Raw genomic sequence first — 23,944 nt, forward strand, 5'->3', positions numbered from 1 at the left:
TGCTGTTCACAAGTTTTTAAAGAGATTTTTGGATGATGTCAGAAAAACATAATTGTCATTTTCACAGACCTGATGGAACAGTGATTCTCAGCAGAGGTAGGGATAGCTCAGAAAACAAGCATCTGGCTCAAACTTCTACAATGTTCTATCTCACTAATAGAAATAGTTCTTTTTCCCCAATTTTTGCTAACCAATGCCTAAGAAATAATATTTTTAGAGAATATTTTACTGTGACTGATTTTTGTTTTTCTCCCATGTATACCAACAATGAGACAATACCTAGATTTACATATATATATATATATATATATATATATATATATATATATATATATATATATATATAAAACCATGTTTCCCCAAAAATCAGACCTAGCCAGACAATCAGCTCTAATGCATCTTTTGGAGCAAAACTTAATATGAGACCTGGTCTTATTTTACTATAAGACCGGGTATAATAATAATAAATAATATAATAAATACCAGGTCTTATATTAACTTTTGCTCTCAAAAGACGCATTATAGCTGATTGTCCGACTAGGTCTTATTTTCGGGGAAGCAGTATATACATATACATGTGTGTGTGTATATATATATATATAAACATAAATATAACGTTCATCACCCATGTTCATGGGGGAAAAACAAAAGCCTCGTTCACAAATTAGCATTACTAATGCTCAGGGCAAAATCTCACTCATCCTTTACTTCAGGTTCACCATCCAGAACACTGATTCCGGCTTATTCTTTTTTTTAATTGAAATATAATTCACATATTATAAAACTTATCCTGTAAATTATTTTCGTATGTTCACAGAATGCAACCATCACTGCTAATTCCAGAACACATTCCTCATGCCAGAAAGAAGCCACATACCCATTTGCATTCACTCCAGTCAGACAATGTGTGGCCTTCGCTGTCTGGCTTTTTTCGCTTAGCATATTTTCAGAGTTCATCCATGTTGTAGCCATGAATCAGGACTTCATTCCTTCTTTATAGGTGAATATCTCACTGTCTAGATATACCACATTTTGTTTAGGCTTCGGTTGATGGGTTGTTTCCACTTTTTGGCTGTTAATAATGCAGATAGTAGTATTTATGTACAAGTTTTTGTGTAAACACGTTTTCAATTCTCTATATACCTGGCAGTGAAATTGCTGGATCATAATGATAACTATGTTTAATTTTTTGAAGAACTGCCAAACTATTTTCCCAAGTGGCTGTACCATTTTACAGTGCCACCAGTAATGTACAAGGGTTCCAATTTCTCCACATCCTTATCAATACTTGTTATTGTCCATGCTTCTGCTTATAGCTATCCTAGTGGGCATGAAGTGGTATCTCACTGTGGTGTGGATTTGCATTTCCCTAGTGACTAATAATGTTGAGCATCTTCTCATGTCCTTAGTGACCATTAGTATGTCTTACCTGCAGAAATGTCTATTCAAATCATTTGCCCATTTTTTTAATTGGGTTGTATGTCTTTACTTGTTTGCTAGGGCTGCCTTAACAAAATACCACAGAGTGAATAACTTCAATAGAAACATATTTTCTCACAGTTCTGGAGGCTACAAGTCCAAGATGAAAGTAATGGAAGGCTTGGTTTCTCCTGTGGCCTCTCCTTGGCTTACAGATGGCCTTTTCTCTGCACTGGTATCCCTGGTGTCTCTCTTCTTATAAGGACACTAGTCATATTGGATTAGGGCCCACCCTTATGACCTCATTTAACTGTAATTATCTCCTTAAAAGCCCTGTCTCCAAATGCAGTCAGATTGGGAGTTAGAGCTTCACCGATGAACTTGGGAGGGGACACAATTCAGTCCACAAGAATGTCTTTATTGTTGAGTCTGGCTTATTATTAAAAGAATAGCCAAGGAAGAAAAACTCCAACGTTGTTTGTCTTCCACATTTATTCATAAGTCTTACCAGCTCTGTTATGCAAAGATGGATTCTTGTTGTGGGAAACATGTTCCAAACCATTTACAGCTTCAAATTTTCTGTGCAAGAAAGTTCTGATTGTCTAACTGGCTGCTGTGAAATCTTACCTGGTCCCAACAGGATATAGCAGACAGGTAATTTTAACATGATCTCATAATATTTGACAATCTAACCAACCAGGTCAAATATGTTAGAAAAGGTTGTAAGATTGTTAGAGTTATTAAGGGTACTTTGACCAGAAGGCCATGGAATGCAAGAGTTTTTTCCCAAAGCACAGTGACTCCTCTCCACAAGTTTCTTACTGGAGCCACAAACACAAAGGGCCATGGAAAAATCCAGGCAAATTTGTATTTACTGTTGGCTATGCCTTTGGCCATAAACCTTAACCCAGAAATACTCATTTTCACTAAATCACTTGTACTAGTTTCAGAACAATACAAGCCATGAAGTTTGCTCTCTTCCACCTCTCCCCCACCAAACCTGAGCCTAAGATGCTGCAAGTATCATCTCATGATTGTTCTCCAGAACAGTGAAACCAGAGAAACATGGACTCCTAGCAAGAGAGAACATTTGACTCTTATAGGCTACAAGGTCAATATACAAAAATCAACTGTATTTCTAAATAAAATTAGGAAATGAAATTTTAAAAACACTCCTTGTAATAGCATCAAAAAATACGAAATATTTCAGCATAAACTTAAAAATATGGGCAAGACCGCTTCACAAAAACTAACAACAACAAAAATTACGAGAAATTAAAGACCTAAAACAATGAGTTATACCATGATCATGGATTCAAAGATATGAATGACATTGTTAGATGGCAATTCTTTCCAAACTAATTAATAGATTCAACCCAATTCCAATAAAAGTCCCAGCTGACTTGCATGTAGAGAGAGAGAAGTTGATTCTAAAATGTATATGGAAGGGCAAAGAAACTAGAATAGCAAAATTTTGGGGTGATAAGACAAATTTAGAAAAATCACACTGATTTTTAAGACTACAATTTTTAAGCTAGTAATCAAGACAGTGGTATTGACAGAAGAATCGACATACAGATCAGTGTAACAGAATACAGAGCACAAACTTTCAATACATGGTGAATTGATTTTCAACAGATGCCAAGGATTTCAACAGGAAAGGAGAGTTTTTTCAATGACTAGTGCTTGAATAACTGGACATCAAAAAACAAAACAAAACTTGACCTTTACCTCATACTATACATAAAAATTTACTTGAAATGGATCACAGACCTAATTGTGAAAGCTAAAACTATAACATATCTAGCAGAAAACAAAATTTTTCTGATTTTAGAGTAGGCACAGATTTCTCAGCACACAGAAAGTACAAACATAACAGAAAAAGAAAAACTGGACTTCATCAAAATTAAAGACTTCTTTCTTCAAAAGGTATCATTAAGAAAACAAAAAGGGAAGTTACTCAATTTTCTTGGTCTCTCCCACGTACACAGGAGGGATACATGTCATTAAACTTTAGTTTTTCTCCTGCTAATCTGTCTCGTATTAATTTGATTATTAGTCTAGCCAGAAAAACATAGGAAGGCAGGAGGAAAATTATTTTTCCACCCTGAGTTTTGGCAAGTCAGTCAGGAGAACTCACTGGCTGGGATGCTGCTTGCTTCTGAGAAACTGCTGCAGCTGAGAAATTTGACAAAAAGCTCGCAAGAGGACCACATCAATTACAACTAAACTACAGAACAACTACCACTGAGAATCACCTGAAGTCTTGCTGAACCAAAGCCCTACAACTATGGACATACATAAGAAGCCTCCTCGAGACTGGCAGGAGGGGCAGAGACATTGAATAGGCTGGTCCCATAGTCACGTGTGACCATTAAAAATAGGGAGTGATATCTTGGCTGCAGAGGTCCCCCCGAGGAGCAAGGGGTCCCAGTCCCACACCAGGCTCCTCAGCCCAGGGTTCCAGTGCCAGGGAGGTGAAGGGATTAAGAAGTACAAATTGGTAGTTACAAAATAGTCATGGGGATGTAAAGCATAGAGAATACAGTCAATAATATGGTAATACTTATGCATAGTGCCAGGTGGGTACTAGACTAGTCAGGCGGATCACTTCTTAAATTATATACAAGTAAATGTCTAACCACTATGCTCTATACCTGAAATTAATACAATAGTGAATGTCTAAATAAATAAATAAAGTGTAAAAAAAAATGGCAAGGCACAAATAGGGACAAAATATTCACAACACATGTAAAGTATTTTTACCTAGAATATAGAAAAAAATCTTACAGCTCAATAATAAGATAACCCAAACAAAAAGTGGGCAAAATATTTGAACAGACACTTCCCAAATGAAGATATACAAATGTCAAACAAGCATATGAAAGATGCTAAACACCATCAGGAAAACACATATTAAAACCACAATGAGATACCACTACACAGCCACTAACATCACTCAAATTAAAAACAATGACAACACCATGCACTGACAAAGATATGGAGACTTGACATGTATACCTAACAGCTTTATTTATAATAGATCAAAACTTGAGATATTCATCAACAACCTAGATGTCCAACAGATACGAAAAGCTACAAACTGTGGTACATCCATACAATAGAATAATGCTCAGCAATAAAAATGAACATATTACTGATATGCACAATAACATGGAAGAATCTCAACATGGATGGATTTCAAAAGTATTATGCTGAGCAACAAATGTCAGACACACAGTACATTTTGTATGATATCTTTATTTGAAATTCCAGTAAAATCAAATCCAATTTATAGACACCGAAAGCAGATCAATAATTGAACAGGGCTGTTTGTTGGGAATGGAGAACTGACTGCAAATGAGCATTAGAGAACTTTGTGGTTGGTGGACATATTCTACATCTTGATGGTAACGGTGATTGACTAGATGTTTACATTTGTCTAAACTCCTCAAACTATAAACATACAATGGGTGCATTTGTTATATGCAAACTATACTTGAAGAAAGTTGACAGAATGGGCAGACGGTATCATGGGTCATTTCACATTCTTTCCTTTCACATTTAATTGGATTAAATCTAGAGTCAATATTGTGGTCTATCACAATTCCAAAGTCAGTAGACCTTTTGAATATCATGTTTCCCCGAAAATAAGACCTAGCTGGACCATCAGCTCTAATGTCTTTTGGAGCAAAAATTAATATAATAAAAATTATATAAGACCGGGTATTATATTATATATTATATTACATTACATTATACCCGGGCTTATATTAAAATAAGACCGGGTCTTATATTAATTTTTGCTCCAAAAGATGCATTAGAGCTGGTGGTCTGGCTAAGTCTTATTTTTGGGGAAACACGGTATCTTGAACAAATTTCCATGATTTAAAAAAAAAAATCTAAAATTATTTTTAAAAGTCCCTATTTGGTTTTTGACTCGTTTACTTTGAAGTATAACCTGCACTATACTTCAAAGTTTTCCCATGGTTAGAGGGAGTCATATTAATACCCCTTGTCCCCTGACTTCTGAGCCACTTGAGACAGAGTCAGGCAGATAGATTCAATACATCAGACTAATGCTGAAGAAGTCTAGGTTAGAGGATGTAATACAGGTTTGTGCCAACAACGGCCACCTAATACCAAACCAAGAATTAGACCTGCTCACCAAGGCATGGACAGTCCTGCACAACCATGGTCTTTCCTTGTAGAGAGAGAGCCTTCATAGGCTCTCTGCAGGCATGACAAATCCAAAATAAGGAAAGAAAGAGCTTTCATGTCCAGTTATTTAACCCGAACTCCCTCTCTTGAGGAGGTGGGAGGAAGGAAGGGACAGATCAGGACTCCTTGGTTAATGAATGTCCAAAGAAACACTATGAACAGAAGCCATCTCCACCCTCTGCCTTCCCAACAAAGTATAGATCAACATTTCTCAACCCTTTTTCCACCTTGGCACATAAAACAGGTGAAGTTCACACACAGCACACATTAAGGCACAAGTCATGGTACACTAGCTATAGGGCCACTCCTTCTCTTCAATTCAAGTGAACATAATTTAATTGCAAATGAGTAAAGTGACATATTTCAATTTACTTTGGTAATGAGTAAACCATTTACAAATTTCTGTATTACTGGTTTAAAAAAACACATTACTTTCTCAATCCTAAAATGCCATCAATTACAAATATACCATCAAGTTTAATAGTAATCTCTCAAAAAAAACACCCACACCTTTAATATAGTTATTGATTTGAAGATAATTATAAAACTACGGCTCTTGTGTCAACTCACAAATCATTTATATATATTATGTCATGAAATCAAAGTCCAGAGTCAATTTAGAAGCACTTCTGACTCACAAAGCCTGAAATTAAAGAAATGATTGACAATTTCCTACTGCTGGGAAGGGCAATGAAATAAGCTGTTGACGTCATTACATAAAGCATAATTTTCAAACTAAAAAGGCTAGATCGATCAGTTATAATCATGGAAACTCCAGCTTTCTGTGACAAAGCTTTTTATTTAAGTCTTCGTTATAGTTTTACCATGTAACATCAACTTAAAAGGTTTTCATTCTTATCCTCCTACGGTACCATAAAATTTTGTACATAGACCCCAATTGCAGTAGATTTAAGCTCTGTTATTTATACCATGCATGACTTTTCAATGTTTATGTAGTATTTGTTAGCACGTTTAAGATAAATACTCTACAACCTAAGAACCTGTTGTCTAGAGAATAATATATGATTCTCAAATTATCAGGCATGGTCTGGATGTGTAGTATTCTGACTAATGAGTGTCTATGCCACACAATTTTTAAACAAGAAAAATACAAATTATATACAGTATATTTCTGGTGTTCAGTGTTGTTTCACAAAGTATATTAAACATCTTTATATTATCACAAACATCAATTTTTTTTCAGATTCAAAAGAATTTGTTATTACAGTTAACAAGCTTAGTAAATGTCAGCATATCACTATTCACATCCTTATAAAATAATATTTTTTTTTCTCTTCATGCATAGAAGAGTGTTAGCTAAGCATTTTGGGGGCCTAGAGAAATGAGCTGCTTTCCTTCTCCATAACTCACTATTTCTTTCTCTCCTCCATCTCATGTGTAAACCATCTTGTCTCACATGTGAGTAAGGAAGAGAAAAACCTGGCCTACCCCTGTCAACACAGAGGAAACACTGGGTTCTTAAACAGAATCTAGTGGCTACATGCACTCCACCCTGGGTCTTGCCTCTTTGGGGTTGAACATAGACCTTATACTAATAAGAATCCACAATCGATACCATCTGTCCTATAATATCAGAAGTAGTGACTTCTGACTTTCAGATAAGGAAAAGATTACAAAACAAGTTCTGCTTTCTTATAGTCAGAAGAAATGGAGGTTAAATATCTCCAAACTAATTCAAGGTCTTCATAGAAAAAGCTAGCATTTACTGAGTACTTCATATGCGAGACACCACACAAGGTACTTTACATATTTTATTTTTACATGAGAAAAAAATCAATCTAATTTTTCAAAAGCTAGCAACACAAAATAATAGGCAAATCTTTAAAATACAGCAAAAACTATTCACAAATTATACAATAAACAAACACCCATTACTTAAAACAACATACCAAATGATAAGTGCTCACTTCTCTAGGTACCCAACTATCTACCCTTTGAGAATATTTCTTATTTAACAAAATAAAATATAATTAATATTTGTGGGGGGTTTTTTGGATCATTCTAAAACTAACCTCTCTAACCAGAGCTAACTTTCCAATATAACTTTGGGGGAAAATATAATACTTTTCAAGGCAAGTGCCAGACTTCTCTGACTCTGAAAAAAAGAGGAGAACATTCCACTAAAAGAAATATTTTAAAAATCATCTCAGAAAAATGTAGACCATTATTTATATGTTCCAAACAAGGTAAGATTTCTTAAAATAAAGTAACTTACTAAAGGATAAAATTAATTTTACACCAATAATAGCTTCCTGAGTATCAGAAGTAACAGTACCCAGTAGTTTTATATAATTACACTACAATATATGCAGTATAAAAATAATAATTCACATTAGCAGTGACAGTATTGATTTGTGGATGTAATTATGGTGTTTCAAAGAATTATTTCTTCAATATATCCTTCTCTACTCATGGGATCGTACTATAAATCACATTTCAGTTTCCAGGTATGTTGTGCCTAAGTTAGTCACTCACTGGCACTCTAATAATAACATCCCTACTTTTTTATTTTTAGAAAGATATAATTTAGCTATTTAAAATTGTGATTATTTCTCATTTCACTGAGTAGTTCCAAACAAGTTATCCAGAAAAGGACTACCAAACCATCAGCGGGAAAGTTACAAGCAAAAGGTAAGTTATTAAGCTTTTAAAAATGAAGAAAATACTGCTTTTGACTGGGACAACACTGCAGTACAATTTATGATGTAGCTGTAGAAGAGCCATTCATGTTTTTAAAAAGCACATCTTAAAAATGACTCGCATGTGATAAGGACTATCTACTTTAACAATTAAAAAATAAAACCATCATTCTTACACTTGTTAGTACTTCACACATCCAACAAACACTAAAGGCGACAACTACCAAGGCTATCATAATTTTGAAGTCAAAATATAAGCACAAATCAGAATAAGAGAAAATACAGAAAATGTTCAGAATGTACATATTTGCATGCATTGCCAGCCCAAATTTCAAAGAATCTACATATAACCAATGACAACTTTGAGTCACAATGAATGTCAAAAATATTCAAGCTTTGTGACAGACTTACTCTAATGAAACAAGAAAAATAGAAGAGCAAATAGTAACAGCAGTATATTTTTAGGAGGGGAAGAAATCACCAACCTCCTTTATCATAAAACAGAAGTCAACGATCAACATTTTAATAACACTGGCCATCAAGTTATTCACTATTCGAGAATTCACCTTTCAAGTTGGGTCTTTAAAATGTATTCATTTATATATTTGGATTAAGTTTATTAATCAAAAACCACTGTACTCGGAATTCTAATCTTACGAAGTTTAAATCATAACTTATCAAAGCGTAGTCCAAACACGATACAATAATTCTACCATTTAGTTTTTATGTCTCATCCGAAAAACGTATTTTACAAACAGGAGTTTTATCCTGTTTCTCAAGAGTAAATGCCCCCTAAGCCTAAATTTTTAAGTGGCAATCAAAAAGACAGATTCAATTAATTCCTACTATGCTTCATCGGGCTTTGATAAAAACAGAACCATCTGGTGGTGTAGCACCATCTTCCTTCTCAGTTACAGTCTCTACAGTCCCAGAAGCTGACACAATAACCATTGTTTTATTTTCTGAAACTGTCTTCTGTTTTTCAGCAATAGCTGCACAAACAGCAACAATCTCATCACTTTCAAAGTCATAGTCAGGAATCGACTTTGGAGAGATATGTGTTACTTCCGCTGGCGCTTCACTTTTCTTAATCCTCTGGGCTGCCTTCTGCTGCTCCTGAAGAGTTCTTGCCCAAGAAAGGTCTTCTTTCCATATTTCAGGGTTCATTGGATAGATGTGAAGGGCTATCTGAAAACTTCGAATTGCCTAGTTAGGAAAAAGGTCAGGGTTTTTCATTGGCTCTGCTTTAAAAAAATGAGTGTATTGAACATAATCCACTATATATACATATATACATATATGTATATCTATATATACACACATATATATGTATATATATGTATATATATGTGTGTGTGTGTGTGTGTATATATATATATATATATAGATAGATAGATAGATAGATAGATAGATAGATATATTTCTTTTTTTTTTTTTTTTAAAGGATGCAAGTTAGCACTATACCCTAACCACTAGATGATGGTTATGATGGAAAAAAAAAAAGGTTATAAAGGTGTGAAAGAAAGTGACTGACATAAATTGCTGATGAGAACTAAAAGTCCATTAAAATAGAGGTACTGATATTATGGTTCAAACCAATGCAAATGCATTGCTCAGCTTCTGCAGATCAGCAAATATATGAATCTAGGTATTTCCTAGGCTAAACCATGATCAGGAAGGTACCAGGAATGAATACCCTTGAAGCCAAGAACTTAGATCATAATAATGCTAACATGTATTGAATGTCACAGAAGACAAAGGCAGTCATTGCGTAATGAAAAAAGGGTTAATTCCCAAGAAAGAAATAACAATTATAAATATATATGCACCCATCATCAGAACACCTAAGTATATAAACACTGACAGAACTGAAAGGAGAAACAGACAGCTATAGCAGATCAATAAGGAAAACAGAAAACTTGAACAACACTACAGAACAAAGGGACTTAACAGACCTATACAGAACATTTCACCAAACAGCAGCAGAATATGTATTATTCTCAAGCTCATATGGAACATTTTCCTTATAGATCACGTTATGTTGCAAAACAAGTCTTAATAAATTTAAGAAGACACACAAAGCATCTTTTCTGACTACAGTGGAGTAAAACTTGAAATCAGTAGCAAAAGGAAAACTGGAAAATTCACAAATATGTGGAAATTAAATAAATAACAACTAAGTTAAAGGAGAAATTATATATATATGTGTGTAAGTGTCCATATATATATGGACACACACACACACACACACACACACACACACACACACACACACACAGAGGGTGCCAAAAAAATGTATACACATTTTAAGAAAGGAAAAAACTATTAAAGTTGTAATACTCAACATATACCGATAACATAAGATGAATACACATCACATTTGACTTCGCAATTACAAGAGGTGCTCAAAGTGGTTACCATCAGCATCCAGATACTTCTGATTAAGGCAAAGTACTGCTTGAGTAACGCTGACCAAAGTGTCCACTTTTATACATTTTTTGGCACCCACAGTGTGTGTGTGTGAGTGTGTACAAAGAATTATTAGATGTTAAAAATTTTAGTTTGCTTTCATATATTTTTCACAGTATCCCTTCATTAGGATATTGAGTAAAGTCATTTTTTTAATCATTCCAGTCTTTCAAAAGAATTAAGTTTATGTAAAATTTACAAATTTAAATTTAAGTAGAGCCCTACAAAAATATTAAATAAGGACAAAATAACACTTTCAATTTCTCTAAGAATTTCACAACATAATGGACAGAATCTTATCCATAGGAAAATAAAAAGTTGAAGTCATAATGTGGTAAATTTAAAAGAACTAACCTAAAAGTTGCTCACTTTATACTTAAATAAGGTTTACCAAATGCCAACATTTTGTGTTAATTTTTTTTTAATTTCCATGATTTCAAATACCTGAAAAATATTCTAACCCCAATATAATTGGTGTTGATAATGGAAAAAGATGTTCAGTAATAACTCTGATCTGTGTTTATAGCTTAATACCTTTAAAAGATAATTTGTTATTCATTTTTTGCATATATATATATTTGATAAATGACTAACTTCTAGGTTCAGCTGATCAAAAACATGTCAAAATAAAATTTCAGCATTATAATCTTCTGACTTCCTTACCAAGACTATCTCTCCTAATCCAAGCTGAGCACGTCCCAAAGTTTGCCAAGACTCCCATGAATGTGGATTTCTCTGGACAGCCATTTCTGCTGCATGAACTGCAGGGAACATTTCATGAAGAGACATAAGGACCTGTAGCCAAAAAGAAGAAACAAAACCTGTCAGTAATATTCATAAACTAGCCAACTACTAATGGATAACCATATATAAACAACCCTTTTATTTTTAAAAATGTATTTTTAGTCTGGTAAACATAGCATTTCAGTGGTTTTGACCCCCTCCTCTGCCATTTAGGGCCAGGAATTATATTCTTCTTCCTACTCCTGAAATAACTATAAAAATATAAACTATTCCCTTTCTAATATTTGAACCCTATCATCCATCTAGTCAAAACCATGCAGTCATACTTTAACCACGGTGGCTCTGAGCTATTTGAAGTATCAATTCCGCTTCTATTTATTCTACTTACAATGTGGTTTCAATGTAGTTTTTAGGGTACCCCAGGTCTTGCTGTTAAACTAGGTAAATTTCAATTTGCTCAACCACCCATCCTGTCCCTAATGAACATCTCCCTGCTATAAAAATCATTTAAGCACTCTACAGGCCTCCCCATAATTGAGTTTTTCATACCATACAAATCAGAAAAACCAGTGTGTTCCAGAACTCTCTACCTTCCATCTATGGGAAAGGGCTGGATTTTATCTATAATCTTTGGGACCATAAGCATTTCACAAAATTTGTGACACAACCATCATTATCAGATTACAAATTAAACAACTCATTTCATACAGTTCACCACAAATACTGCCTTTAATATATACATATTCAAAATTGAAAATTAAAGACATTCAAATGAAGGTCCTCATAGCACTTCACTCAATAGACATAATTTATTTGGGTTTTTCCTGGATAAACTAAAATCAAAGCTGATAATGTGTGCTATGTTTGAGATCATCATCAGTATGACATCTGTTAGGTGTGTAGATCAAGGCTGAACTATAACTATTCCCTGCCAAAAATATGTGTAATGCTCTGAAATTTGAAAAATCTTGGATAACTAATTTAAGTGCTCAGAGGTTTTCCTTATCAACTTTCTCACAAAATATTAGATATGTATTTTTAAGTACAAATGTTATTTTTTAAACTATTAGTAAATTGAGTCTATTCTGACCTTTTCCTAAGGAGTAGGCCATTTTTAGAGAAATATCATCATCCAGAATCCAATCTATCCATATTCCGAAGGAACTAAGTTATTTCTAAGTCCACTACAATTAAGTTCCAAGGAAAGCAGACACATTTCATTTATTTAGGAGATCACCAGTGACTTTTTAAAAGGTATCTATCTACTCATATTTTACCATAGTTAGGTTGAAAAACCAGTTAACTTCATGGTGAAGATAAACGAATTTCTAATTTGACACATAAGGCAGAGCCATAAATAATATGGTTACTTATTTTTTTCCCATGTAAATTGTATTTTAAAAAGAAAATGGAAGGAAATGCTATTTTGGTTCATCATTGCTTACCAAACAAACATAGTGCAATTTCACAATGAAAGTGAAATTCTCCATAATCATTACCTGTGATTTCATCTCATACAGTGTAGCATCATTTGGGGTTAACTGTAGTGCTTCATCCCACTTCTGAATAGCCTCTCGGTATCTGTGGTTGTTAGAGTTACATTAATATCATATTTTCAATAAGTCCTTGAGCAAATTTAAAAATCAGATACCAAGGAATAATTGTTTATCAAAAAATATCTCTATTCAAGAACTGATAATAATGATGTTACAAAATGCAGGAAAATTTAAGAGATGAAGAGAAAGGATGGCAGGGGAAAAAAAGCAAAATATAAATGAAATAAGAGATCTTGGAAATCTTTCTCCATGTTTTTATTTTCTGGCTGAGAAATCACCACCACAATTTCTCTTTTTTTCATCAACCTCAATGTCTGCATATATTGTCATTCGTTTCAGATGTATTATAAAGAAGTTTTTTGAGGAATTTACAATCCAGTTGCAAATCCTGGCCTCTACTGCAGCCATCTAGCTGACAGCGATGACAATTTAAGATTCTTCAAGTAATGTTGTAAAGATTCTTCAGCTTTAACTTTCCTTGTCTAGAAGCTCCATGAGCACAGAGACCATGCCTTGTTCATCACTGTTAATACATGGCAAGTTCATAAGACACGGGTCAAATGAATGAAAAACAGTATGGAGACGGTAATTTCCACTACCACCTTTTCACTGATGTTCTCCCAGTCAGGAGCTCTTGAGCTCCAAAGCCATATATCAACTAACATCTCCACCTAGATGTCCCATAGATGTCTCAAACTCAATATGCCCATGATCTTAGCACACTCCGTGCCAAATCTGCAGAAGCATAGCAACACTCTTTTCTCTTTTTTAATAAAATTAAGGAACTAAGTCCTACATTTTATACAAAGCAGTCATCTTCACAGCAACCTTTACAAGTGATTAACTCATGTATACTTGAATATTCCCACAAGGAAGAAGTTCTAATTGCCAGAACATTTTTCAGTATAATGAGCTGAAACTTTCTATCTTGTACTTTCCCTCAATGCTACTAGTTCTGCTTTCTAAAGCTAAACATAAAACATATAATCTACAAGTTTTCATTCCTGGCTACACAGAATGATCTAGGGAGATTATGAAAGGGAAACACACACACACTCACGCACATACATGCTTGCACATGGGTTTGTTCCTGCCTCAGATTAATTAAAACAGAAATTCTCAGGGAATAGGACCCAGGCATCTATATTTTTTTAAGTTCCCAAGTAACGCTAATAAAAACCAGGGTTGTAACCACTGATACCTCTCACAGTATTTAAGCCCTATCATGTGCTATCTTCTCTTGAATCACGTCTTCTTACCTATTTTCCACACCCTTCATTTCCCCTGTATGTGTTCTGGTGCATAATTTTCTACCTAACATGTGAAGATCCAAACCAAACATAACAACCAAAATGTTGGCTGATGGTACTGATTATTAAGCAGAGAACTAAAGAAATAACAGCAGAATTTGGTAGAAAATATAAAGTTGAAGAACATGAAAAAGTACATTCTCATTTTACCTTGCTATAGAATTCCTTTACTAGTAAAGAATACAAATGTGCAATACCATTTTCAGAGTCTTATGTCATCTCAGCAAATGGGCTACAGTGACGCAGAATAAGTTTGCCACGGTGCCAGCTCCATTGACTAGCAGCAGGGGTGAGGGCCCACAGGGTGGGAGTGTGCTTTACAAAGCCTGCTTTAACTGCGTTAACGGGTTACATCAGTGGCTATTTTTCACTTTGTAGAAGCAGGTTGTAACTGTGAGCTGAAGATTCATCCCACAAAGACTGGCAGTCTTTGTTCACAGGCAAACCAGCCTGACTATGCAGAGATGGCTATCAGATCTATTGCCCTGACCACTCTTAGCATCTTCTCTAAAAGGGGCCCCTGCTGAGTCCTGAAGAGATAGCTGTTTAAACACCTTGGTTAACCCTGGGTGAAAGACTACTTGCTTGAATTTTAGGAACCGCCCTTGATTTGAACAGTGTGACTATTATTCACTTTTATTTTTATGATGTGCTACCACAATGCCGTATGTTTTTCCCGACTCTGCCTGCACCAGAAATTTTCTTATGTCACAAATCAAATCTCTAAGAGCTTCCCTAGCTGAAAATTACTTCTCTATCAAGGATTCTACCAAACTCGAGTATCTGTCTAGAGCCAGAGTCCCCAAAGTGGGAAGTAGTAGTGGAGAATGCAGTCTCCCTGGCTGTGGCCTGTCCGTGCTCTTCCTTCCATCTCACTCAGAGATCCCTGCATTGCTCTGCTTTCTGCGGACTCCAGCACTTGTGCACAGGGTCAGGCTATGCCCATGAGCTTGGACTGCACAGGCCTGAGTGGTTGGCTCACAATTCTCCACAGAAACTCTGCTCAGCGGGTGGTCAACACGGGTTGGCTAACTACTGTGTCCCACTGCTGACTTTTACTTACCCTGAATGGGAATCTGAGGCTCACAGTTACTTTTAGATTATTCCTGTGTTAATATTAGCTTAGAAACTGCCTAATGCACTTCAAAGTAAGCCACCTTTTCAGGAGCCATTAAAGTTCTTTATGTATGAATTTCAATTACTCTATTAAAATATCATCAAATATACAGAATTAATTAACTAGCAGCTTCTGTAGGGTTGCTACCTATCAAATCATACTGCTTGGATTCTTATGCTAACCCCTCAAGGTTCCCATTTTTACCATCTTTCCTTTCCCGGCTCCCCCACCCCAGAGTAGCCTCCTTTAAGCAAAAGGTATTTTTGAAAAAGAAGGATGGTAGAGAAAAGACGCCAAGACCTCACCTGGTACTCAAGTTAGCAAAGGAGAAGATGAAAAGGAACGTACACAGAAGAAACGAGAAGTCTGAACTTTCCTGGTGGACTTTTAAAGAGACAAAAACCACAGCCTGAGGCTAGGAGAGAAAGGGAAGGCAGGATCTGCCGATCCCAGTGGATCTCTTCCTTCTTTGATGTGCACACGTGCAGGAGTAAGGCAGCCTAAGAGTGAAAACCTATGCTGGCAACTTAAACACACTGCTGGCTTACATGCGGTATTCATTTCCCCCCCTTCTTCCGTCTCCCCTCCCCAGCCTCACTCCGGTTCAAGCCGTTGTTTCTCAGTCTAGTTGTATAGGACACAGCTCCCTGGCCATGCTGGTATTATGAGCCTTGCGCTCCCCGGGTTGAGGCAGTCGGTCACCGGTCCTCGGTCGGCTGCTCACGAGGGCTGCCGGCCACTCACGCTGGCCACCCGCACACGGCAGCACACGGCAGCCCATGGCAGCCCATGGCAGCTCACGCTGACCTCTGGCTGCTCATGGCAGCCCAGCTCCAGAGAGAGCCGTTGTTTACAATCTTAGCTGTAAAGGGCACAGCCCACTGGCCCACGTGGGAATAGAACTGGCGACCTCGGCGTTAGGAGCACAGCGCTCAAACCACCTGAACCACTGGGCAGGCCCGTCAATTTTTTTTAAAAAAATGCACAATGTTCTTAAATTAGATCTTCTTTATAGTTGATACTTGAGGAAACTGTATGTGCAGACATGCGTGGGCACACACAAATTAAAGACAACCCTCATTTCACCACCAAAAGATGACAAAACCATAGTTAATATAGTTAACATCTGATTGCATATTCTTCCAGTTTATTTTAGTGTATTGTATATCACACACACACACACACACACACACACACACACGAAACATTTTTCTCATGTCTTTAAATCATCAAATCCTTCTCTCCACAGCATAATGCTTAAAGACTGATGACTACTATTCCAATGCAAAACTCATTCAAATGGGTCCTCTATTGTTAGACATTAAATATTACCCTTTAGTACAAACTTTATTATAATTAAATTTTGGCAAATCTATGGTACAGCATGGGGACTGTAGTTTACAAAAGTGTTTTATATACTTGAAAGTTACTAAAAGAGTAAATCTTAGACATTCTTACCACAAAAAAAGAATTATGTGAGGTGATGGATGTGTTAACCTTATTGTTCTGCTCATTTTGCAATACAATCAAATCATCACACAAAACATCTTAAACTTACACAATGTTATATGTCAACTATATCTTAATAAAGCTAGAAAAAAATTACCCTTTGGCCATTACAATTCTCTTTTGGAAGGAAGTGGGACGTGAATAATAACTTTTGAAGAAGAAAAATTGTATTTTGAAGGTCAAATACACGCATTGTATTTGATGTAAAACTGACTAGAAATGAAATCACCCTAGAAGGAAGGTTGTATAACTCAAGATATCATTCTCATTGCTTCCTTTAATTAAGGAAAAAGCCAATGAGAGAAGAAATAAATATTGTATTTATTTATCGATACTACTCCCCTTCATATTTTCTATTAATACGCCCTGCCAGCTTTATAAAAAACATAATTTCAGTTCCCAGTTGGTTTAGTTATTAGAGCTAGTAATCTCTACGCTAATGAAAAATTCAAAGACACTAATACTCTTTAAAAATAGTAAGATTATATCTAAAATATAAATCATATTCAGGCTGTTTAATCCTCTAGAAACTAGCCTACATATTTAACGATTAGAATTATAATATGAAAATTTTATTTTTAGTCTTACAGAGAGGGGGAAAATCCTTACAATGAAACACAGATACAGCAGTAGCCTTTCATGTCCTCTCTCCTCAACTTAGTCTTCAAAATACATGTGCACATACACACTTAAAAGCTCTACTTCAAATGAAAACTTTTCAACTACGTAAATAAGAAAAGAACATGTACATGAACACTTATTTTCAAAAGCTTTATAAGGGACAAAGATAGAATTTTTTCCCCTCAAAAACTTAGAAATAAAAATAACAAAACTCTAAACAAATGCTTATGAAGAAAAGTTCTTTAAAGGGGAAAAAACAGCTAATAAACGCAGAATATTACAATTTTAAAAACTGTAATTTATGAAATAACGGATCTAGGCAAGACTACCAGTGGATGTTAAAACCATTAGGGAAAAGAATGATGTAGGGCTGCATAATGGAGGATAAAGCTGATACTCTACCCAAACACTGTAATTGACCTTACCTCACTCAAGGGGCATCCAGAATAGACATCATGATGTGATGCAATAGAAAGTAAACAATACCATAAATAGCCTTGCAAAAAAAAAAAAAAGTCTGAACTTTAATTAAAGCTGCTGGACCTAACTTCCAGTTTACAGAAACTATAAGAGACAGAGGAAAAAGCTAAATGATCCAGAGGCAAAAAATGAGGCAAATTCAGAGTGAGACACGTTCTACAAAGCAATTTGCAGGTCAATTCTAAAAGTCAATGTAATGGGAAAAAAAATTAAAAGGTGAGAGAATTGCTCTAATGCTCTAAATAAGGGGTCCACAAACTTTTTCTGTAAAGGGCCAAACGGTAAATATTTTAGGTTTCAGAGTCAGGATGGTCTCTGTTCCAACTTCCCAACTCCACTGCTGTAGTGTAAACACAAGCCAGAGTTACAACACAAGTGAGTGGGGCCATGTTCCAATAAAACTTTATTTGCAAAAATAGATGGCAGACGAGACTTGGTCCTCTAACTGTAGTTTGTAGATCCTGCTATAAATTAAGAGACTAAAACACGTAACAATCAGTAACAACGAATCAGCCTTGACTGGATCGTCAGTCAAAATATCAGCTACAGACATTTAGGGACAACTGCAAAATCAAGTATGTATTAGATACTAGAATATATTAGGGAATTATTGTTGCCTTACATGCTAATTGTATTATGGTTATATAGAAAATGTCCTTAATGATAGAAAATTCGTATCAAAGATTTCAGGGATAAGCTTTCATAAGGTCTGCAACTCATTTTTAAACGTTGTATAAAACACACACAGGTACTGTTGAATACCTAAGATGTATACCTGAAACATATGATATTCTATGTTAGCTATATTTTTATAAAAATCTTTGAAAAAATAAATAAAATTTTATAAAGTGAAAAGAAAAACACACACAGATAAAGCAAATATAGCAAGATAACAATCACTGAATCTAGATGGTGGGTAAACAGGTGTTCACTGTATAATCATTCAACTTGCCTGTATGCTTGAAATCTTTCATAATATAAAGTTAGAAAACTTTAATAGAAAGTTATATGCATGTTCCCTGTCTTTATACATGCATTATGCATCTACGAGACACACATGCACATAAGCTTTAAAACCCAAGTCTGTTCCTTGATAACAATATACTCAAAAGAAAAAAGGAAAAAAAGTAAAATATATTTTTTTAAATGCACATCTAGTTTGATTCAGCAATTCCATTTCTACAAATCTTTCTTTTGGACTGACCTGTACGTGTGCACATTTATATCTCTGAAAGGATATTCACTACATCATCTATAAAAATTAAGGAGGAAAACATCCTTTCTCAAAAGAGGGGTGGATACATACATTATAATACATCATACAATAAAATTCAAGTATCCCTTAATATCAAAATCTTTCTAGTCCCTGATTTTGTATAATAAGAGTCTGAACGGTAAGAGATCTGTACATCAATTAAAACAAAAAGAAAAGCAATTCTATACGACGTCACAGGGGTAATAGATTAGGAGAGGGGGGTTATCACTTTTTGAGGGGTATAAACGTCTATTACATTGTTTTGTACACCTAAAACTAATGATAAAAAAAGGGCAGTTCTATATGTAATAGTGCAAAATGATCTCCAAGATATATTAAGTAACAGAGAATGGTGTACATATTTAGAATACTAACACTTAGGATGTTTTAAAAGATATAGACACACATGCTTATAAATGTAAAGAGTGTCTTTGACAGTATATCAAGAAACTGTTAGCTGTGGTTGCCTGTGGGAAAGTGAACTAAGAGACCAGAAAACAGGAGTGGGGCAAGACTTACTTTTCACTGTGTATCCTTTGTTATTACTGCATTTGCTTTTTAAAATCATGAGCACGTTATTGTCTTTTTCTTTTCATTTTTAAAAATCTTAAGAATAAATTAAACAAACTATAGGACTGGGTAAGATCACACAGAGAGAGAATGTAGATAAAAAAGCGAAAAGATATCAGGGCTGGAGTTTTCAAAATTCAGAGGTCAAGCACAGAAGAAAGGGCAGAGGCAAATGAGAAGCTGAGGAAGGAAGGAGGAACTTCAGGAGTGTGTGTGATTTCACAGAAACCGAGAAAGAAGTCTGTCAGAGAGGGAGTAACAAGTTGTACTGAATACCTCAGAGAGATCTACTAACACGTAGGTCACTGGAGACAATGACCAAAATAGAATTCTTCGAATGGTGGGAACGGAAACCAGACTAGAGTGAAGCGGAAGTAAGAAAGTGGGAACAATGAATGCTGACAACTCATTTGGGAAGGTTTTCTGTGAATATCAATGACAGAAACAAGAAGAAAACTGCACAGGAATGGAAGATCCAGATAATTGTGCAGGAATGGAAGACCAAGCACATAAGAAGGAATATGTACCTCAAACACAACATGTGCACTCTCAACTCATCACTATTTCGTGCTCCAGACTTACTCTACTTTTACATCCCTGGCTTACAGAACATCACCACGAAGTGATTAAGACAGAATCCTGAAGTTATTCTTGACGTGACTTTTCCCTGCCTTAGGTCACACTAGTCGTCAGTTCTCTCTGTCATTCATTCCTGTAACTCACAGTCACTGCGACACTTCACTGCAGGTCCTCGGCGCTCCTTGTCAGGATTATCACAATTCAGTTGTCCCGCCTTCCTCAGATCAGTCTGGCCTGACTCCAATCCATTTTCTACTCTATCTCAGAAAGATTTTCCTAAAACATTAATTCCAACAAGTTTACCTTACTGATTAAAATATTTCAACAGCTTCTGCTTACCTTCTGGACACTGTGGTTCAGGCCTCTTACATTTAGCAAGGCATTCAGCCAACCCTACACATGGCCTCTGCTCCAAAGCCTCCATTCACCTGTACATTCCTTTCACCTGACCCCGCACACTATGTCCTTCCAGCTCTACTGACCAGCTTTGATGCTCCACAGGGAGAGGCTGTATCTGGCCTCTTGCCTTTGTGGATGCAGATGGTACATTGTTCTGCCCATTCTTCAGCCAGTTCCCATTTGTCTTTCATGACTCTGCTCTGATACTATCTCCAAAAGCAAATCTTCTCACTCTTTAATTCTTCCACTAAATTCCCCCATTTAGTTAAATGCCCTCCTTTTATATCATCCAAGGAACCCTCTAAGAGTAGTCTTTACTCCATATCCAAACAGCTTTACTCTCTGAATGTCACCCCCATTAAAGATGCTTATATAACATTTTCTTTGTGGTGGTGACAGTGAGTAACAAAAGATGTAAAAAATTAGTGTACTAAAAGCTAATTTGGGTGAGGAGAGTAGAATATAAAACAACAAATGTCAAATGATTTTGAACATAATTTTATCTCTGCTGAATCAGAGACTTTTAAATTTTATGTAGCTTTAGAGTAAATTTTAAATTTGTCCTGATTTAAATTCTTGATAAAAAGAAAAGTAGCATACATGAAAGCACTGCTAGTCTCAAAAGCTTTAATCTAGATATAGTTAATTCTCATTCCTGGTAGTTATGCTTTATAAAGTTGCCGTAAAGACTAACTTAGCAAATACTGAATCACTGCTCCTAGGGGAAATGCAGGGGTTAAGTTCCTGCAAGGTTCTGGTCACAACATTTTTATAAATTGATTATTGTGTAACATTATTTTATGTGTATTTCTGTTTAAATACATCTTATTTAATGTATATTGCTGATTCATTAACACTGAACTCAGGGCCAACTGTAACTCAGGCCTGGAGAAAGCTTATCTCACACATGGGTTTTCTCTGTATGGCACATCACAGCCTTCGTGGGCTTAGGAACACTAGAGAGCACTTCTGCGCTACAGTTGGCAACCTTGATAGCAAATTCACCCACAAAAAGCACAAAAATGTACAAAACAGCACTAAACAGACAACAAGAAGGATACTTGTTTACAGTAGGAGAGCTGAAACAAGAAGGCAGAACATGGCGTTGTTTGTCAGAGCTGGGAACATACACATCAGGTAACTCAAATTTTTCGTAGCTACACGTCCACTAATGATTCTGAAAGCAACATGAATATTGATTTGGAAGTTATAAATATATTTTAGTGAGGAGGTGAACTCACAAATACAGAATCCATGAATATGAGAACTGAACGCATTTAAGAAGAAATATTATAGCATTTTTGTCTATGTCAGGTAAAATATAACTACAAATGATTATCATTTTCCATTAATATCATGATAGATTTCTATTTGCTTTCTATGATTTGTAACACACAATTTTATGTGCTTATGTGGCAATACCAAAACAAATTTAAAAGCTATTCCTATACAGCTACATTTTTAGCAAATCAGTAGCTAATATTAAGATTCATCATTTTATGTCCTCATTAAAAATTATGCTGTCAAGAACATTAAAGTTTTCACCTTGCTTTATATTGTTTCTAATAATATTTATAATAATTGTGCCCCAAAATGTGTAATGATAGCATTTCTGGCTCAGTACAGATTTTGTTATTGGATGTGACTTTCCTCTGTTTAGTAAATAGCATTTGAAATTATAAGTTTATGGATTAAACACTTGAATGTAAGACCTGAAACCATAAAACTCCTAGAAGAAAACACTGGAGGTAAGCTCCTTGATATCAGTCTTAGCAATGATATTATTATTTTTTTATTTGACACAGAAAGCAAAGACAACAAAAGAAAAATTAGCAAGTGGAACTAATCAAACTAAAAAGCTTCTGTACGACAAAGGAAACCATCAAGATGTGAAAAGGCAACTTACTGAAGGGGAGAAAATATTTACCAGTCACATATCTGATAAGGAGTTAATATCCAAAATATATAAAGAACTCACACAACTCAACAGCAAAATAACAATTCAATTAAAAAATGAGCAAAGGATCTGAATACACATTTTCCAAAAAGAAACATATAGACGGTACATGAAAAGATGTTCAACATCACTAATCATCATGGAAATGCAAATCAAAACCACAATGAGATATCACTTCACACCCTATTAGAACATGTCTATTATAAAAAAGATTAAAAAATAAGCTTTGGTGAGAATGTGGAGAAAAGGGAGAGCTTATGTACTGTTAGTGGGAATGTAAATCAGTATAGCCACTATGGAAAACATTATGGAGTTTCCTCAAAAAGTTAAAAATTGCTACCATATGATCCAGCAATTCCACTTTGGGGTATTTAGCTAAGAAAACAAAAACACTAATTTGAAAAGATATATGCACCCCCATGTTCACTGCAGCATTATTTACAATCACCAAGGTATGTAACAACTTAAATGTCCATCGATGGATGAACAGATAAAGAAAATGTGGTATATATATAAAATGGAATATTATCCACTACAAAAAAGAATGAAATCTTGCCATTTATGACAACATAGATGGACCTTGAGGGTATTATACTAAGGGAAATGAGTCAGACAGAAAAAGATAAATACTGTACGAGCTCACTTATATGTGGAATATAAAAACAAAAAACCAAGCTGATGGACATAAAGAACAGATTGATGGTTGTCTGAGGTGGGGTGGAGAGGAGGGCGGAAAATGGGTGAAGGGGATCAAAAGGTACAAATTTCCAGTTACAAATGAAAAAGTCATGAGAATGTGATGTACAGCATGGTGACTATAGCTATAATACTGTAGTGCATATTTGAAAGTAGCTAGGAGAGTGGATCTTGAAAGTTCTCATGCCAAGAAAATAAATTTTTGTTAAGTATGTACAGTGATGAATATTAATTGAACTTACTGTGGTGATTTTTTTGCAATATATATGTGTCGAATCATTGCATTGTACACCTAAGACTAATACATTGTTATCTCGATTCTATCTCAATAAAAAATAAAGTTTAGTATACATCCTTGATTTTGTTGGAGCCTTCAAATAGA

General features: G+C 35.2%; 1 protein-coding gene across 5 annotated transcripts in view; it reads right to left on the reverse strand.

Annotated features, from left to right (window-relative positions):
- Nucleotides 1-7,394: 7,394 nt before the first annotated feature.
- TTC33 (tetratricopeptide repeat domain 33) overlaps nt 7,395-23,944 on the reverse strand; it is a 37,865-nt gene continuing 21,315 nt past the window's right edge. For all 5 annotated transcript variants that reach the window (XM_019737218.3, XM_019737214.3, XM_019737216.3 and 2 more), the window contains exons 3-5: nt 13,013-13,094; nt 11,433-11,564; nt 7,395-9,506 (exon numbers count right to left, since the gene is read on the reverse strand). In XM_019737218.3, the coding sequence (XP_019592777.1) occupies nt 9,153-9,506; nt 11,433-11,564; nt 13,013-13,094 (568 nt within the window). In that variant the 3' untranslated portion in view covers nt 7,395-9,152. The remainder of the gene's footprint in view (nt 9,507-11,432; nt 11,565-13,012; nt 13,095-23,944) is intronic.

This window comes from Rhinolophus sinicus, chromosome 3, assembly GCF_057876585.1.
Source record: "Rhinolophus sinicus isolate RSI-liver-muscle chromosome 3, RSI-T2T, whole genome shotgun sequence".
NCBI classification, from domain to species: Eukaryota; Metazoa; Chordata; class Mammalia; order Chiroptera; family Rhinolophidae; genus Rhinolophus; species Rhinolophus sinicus.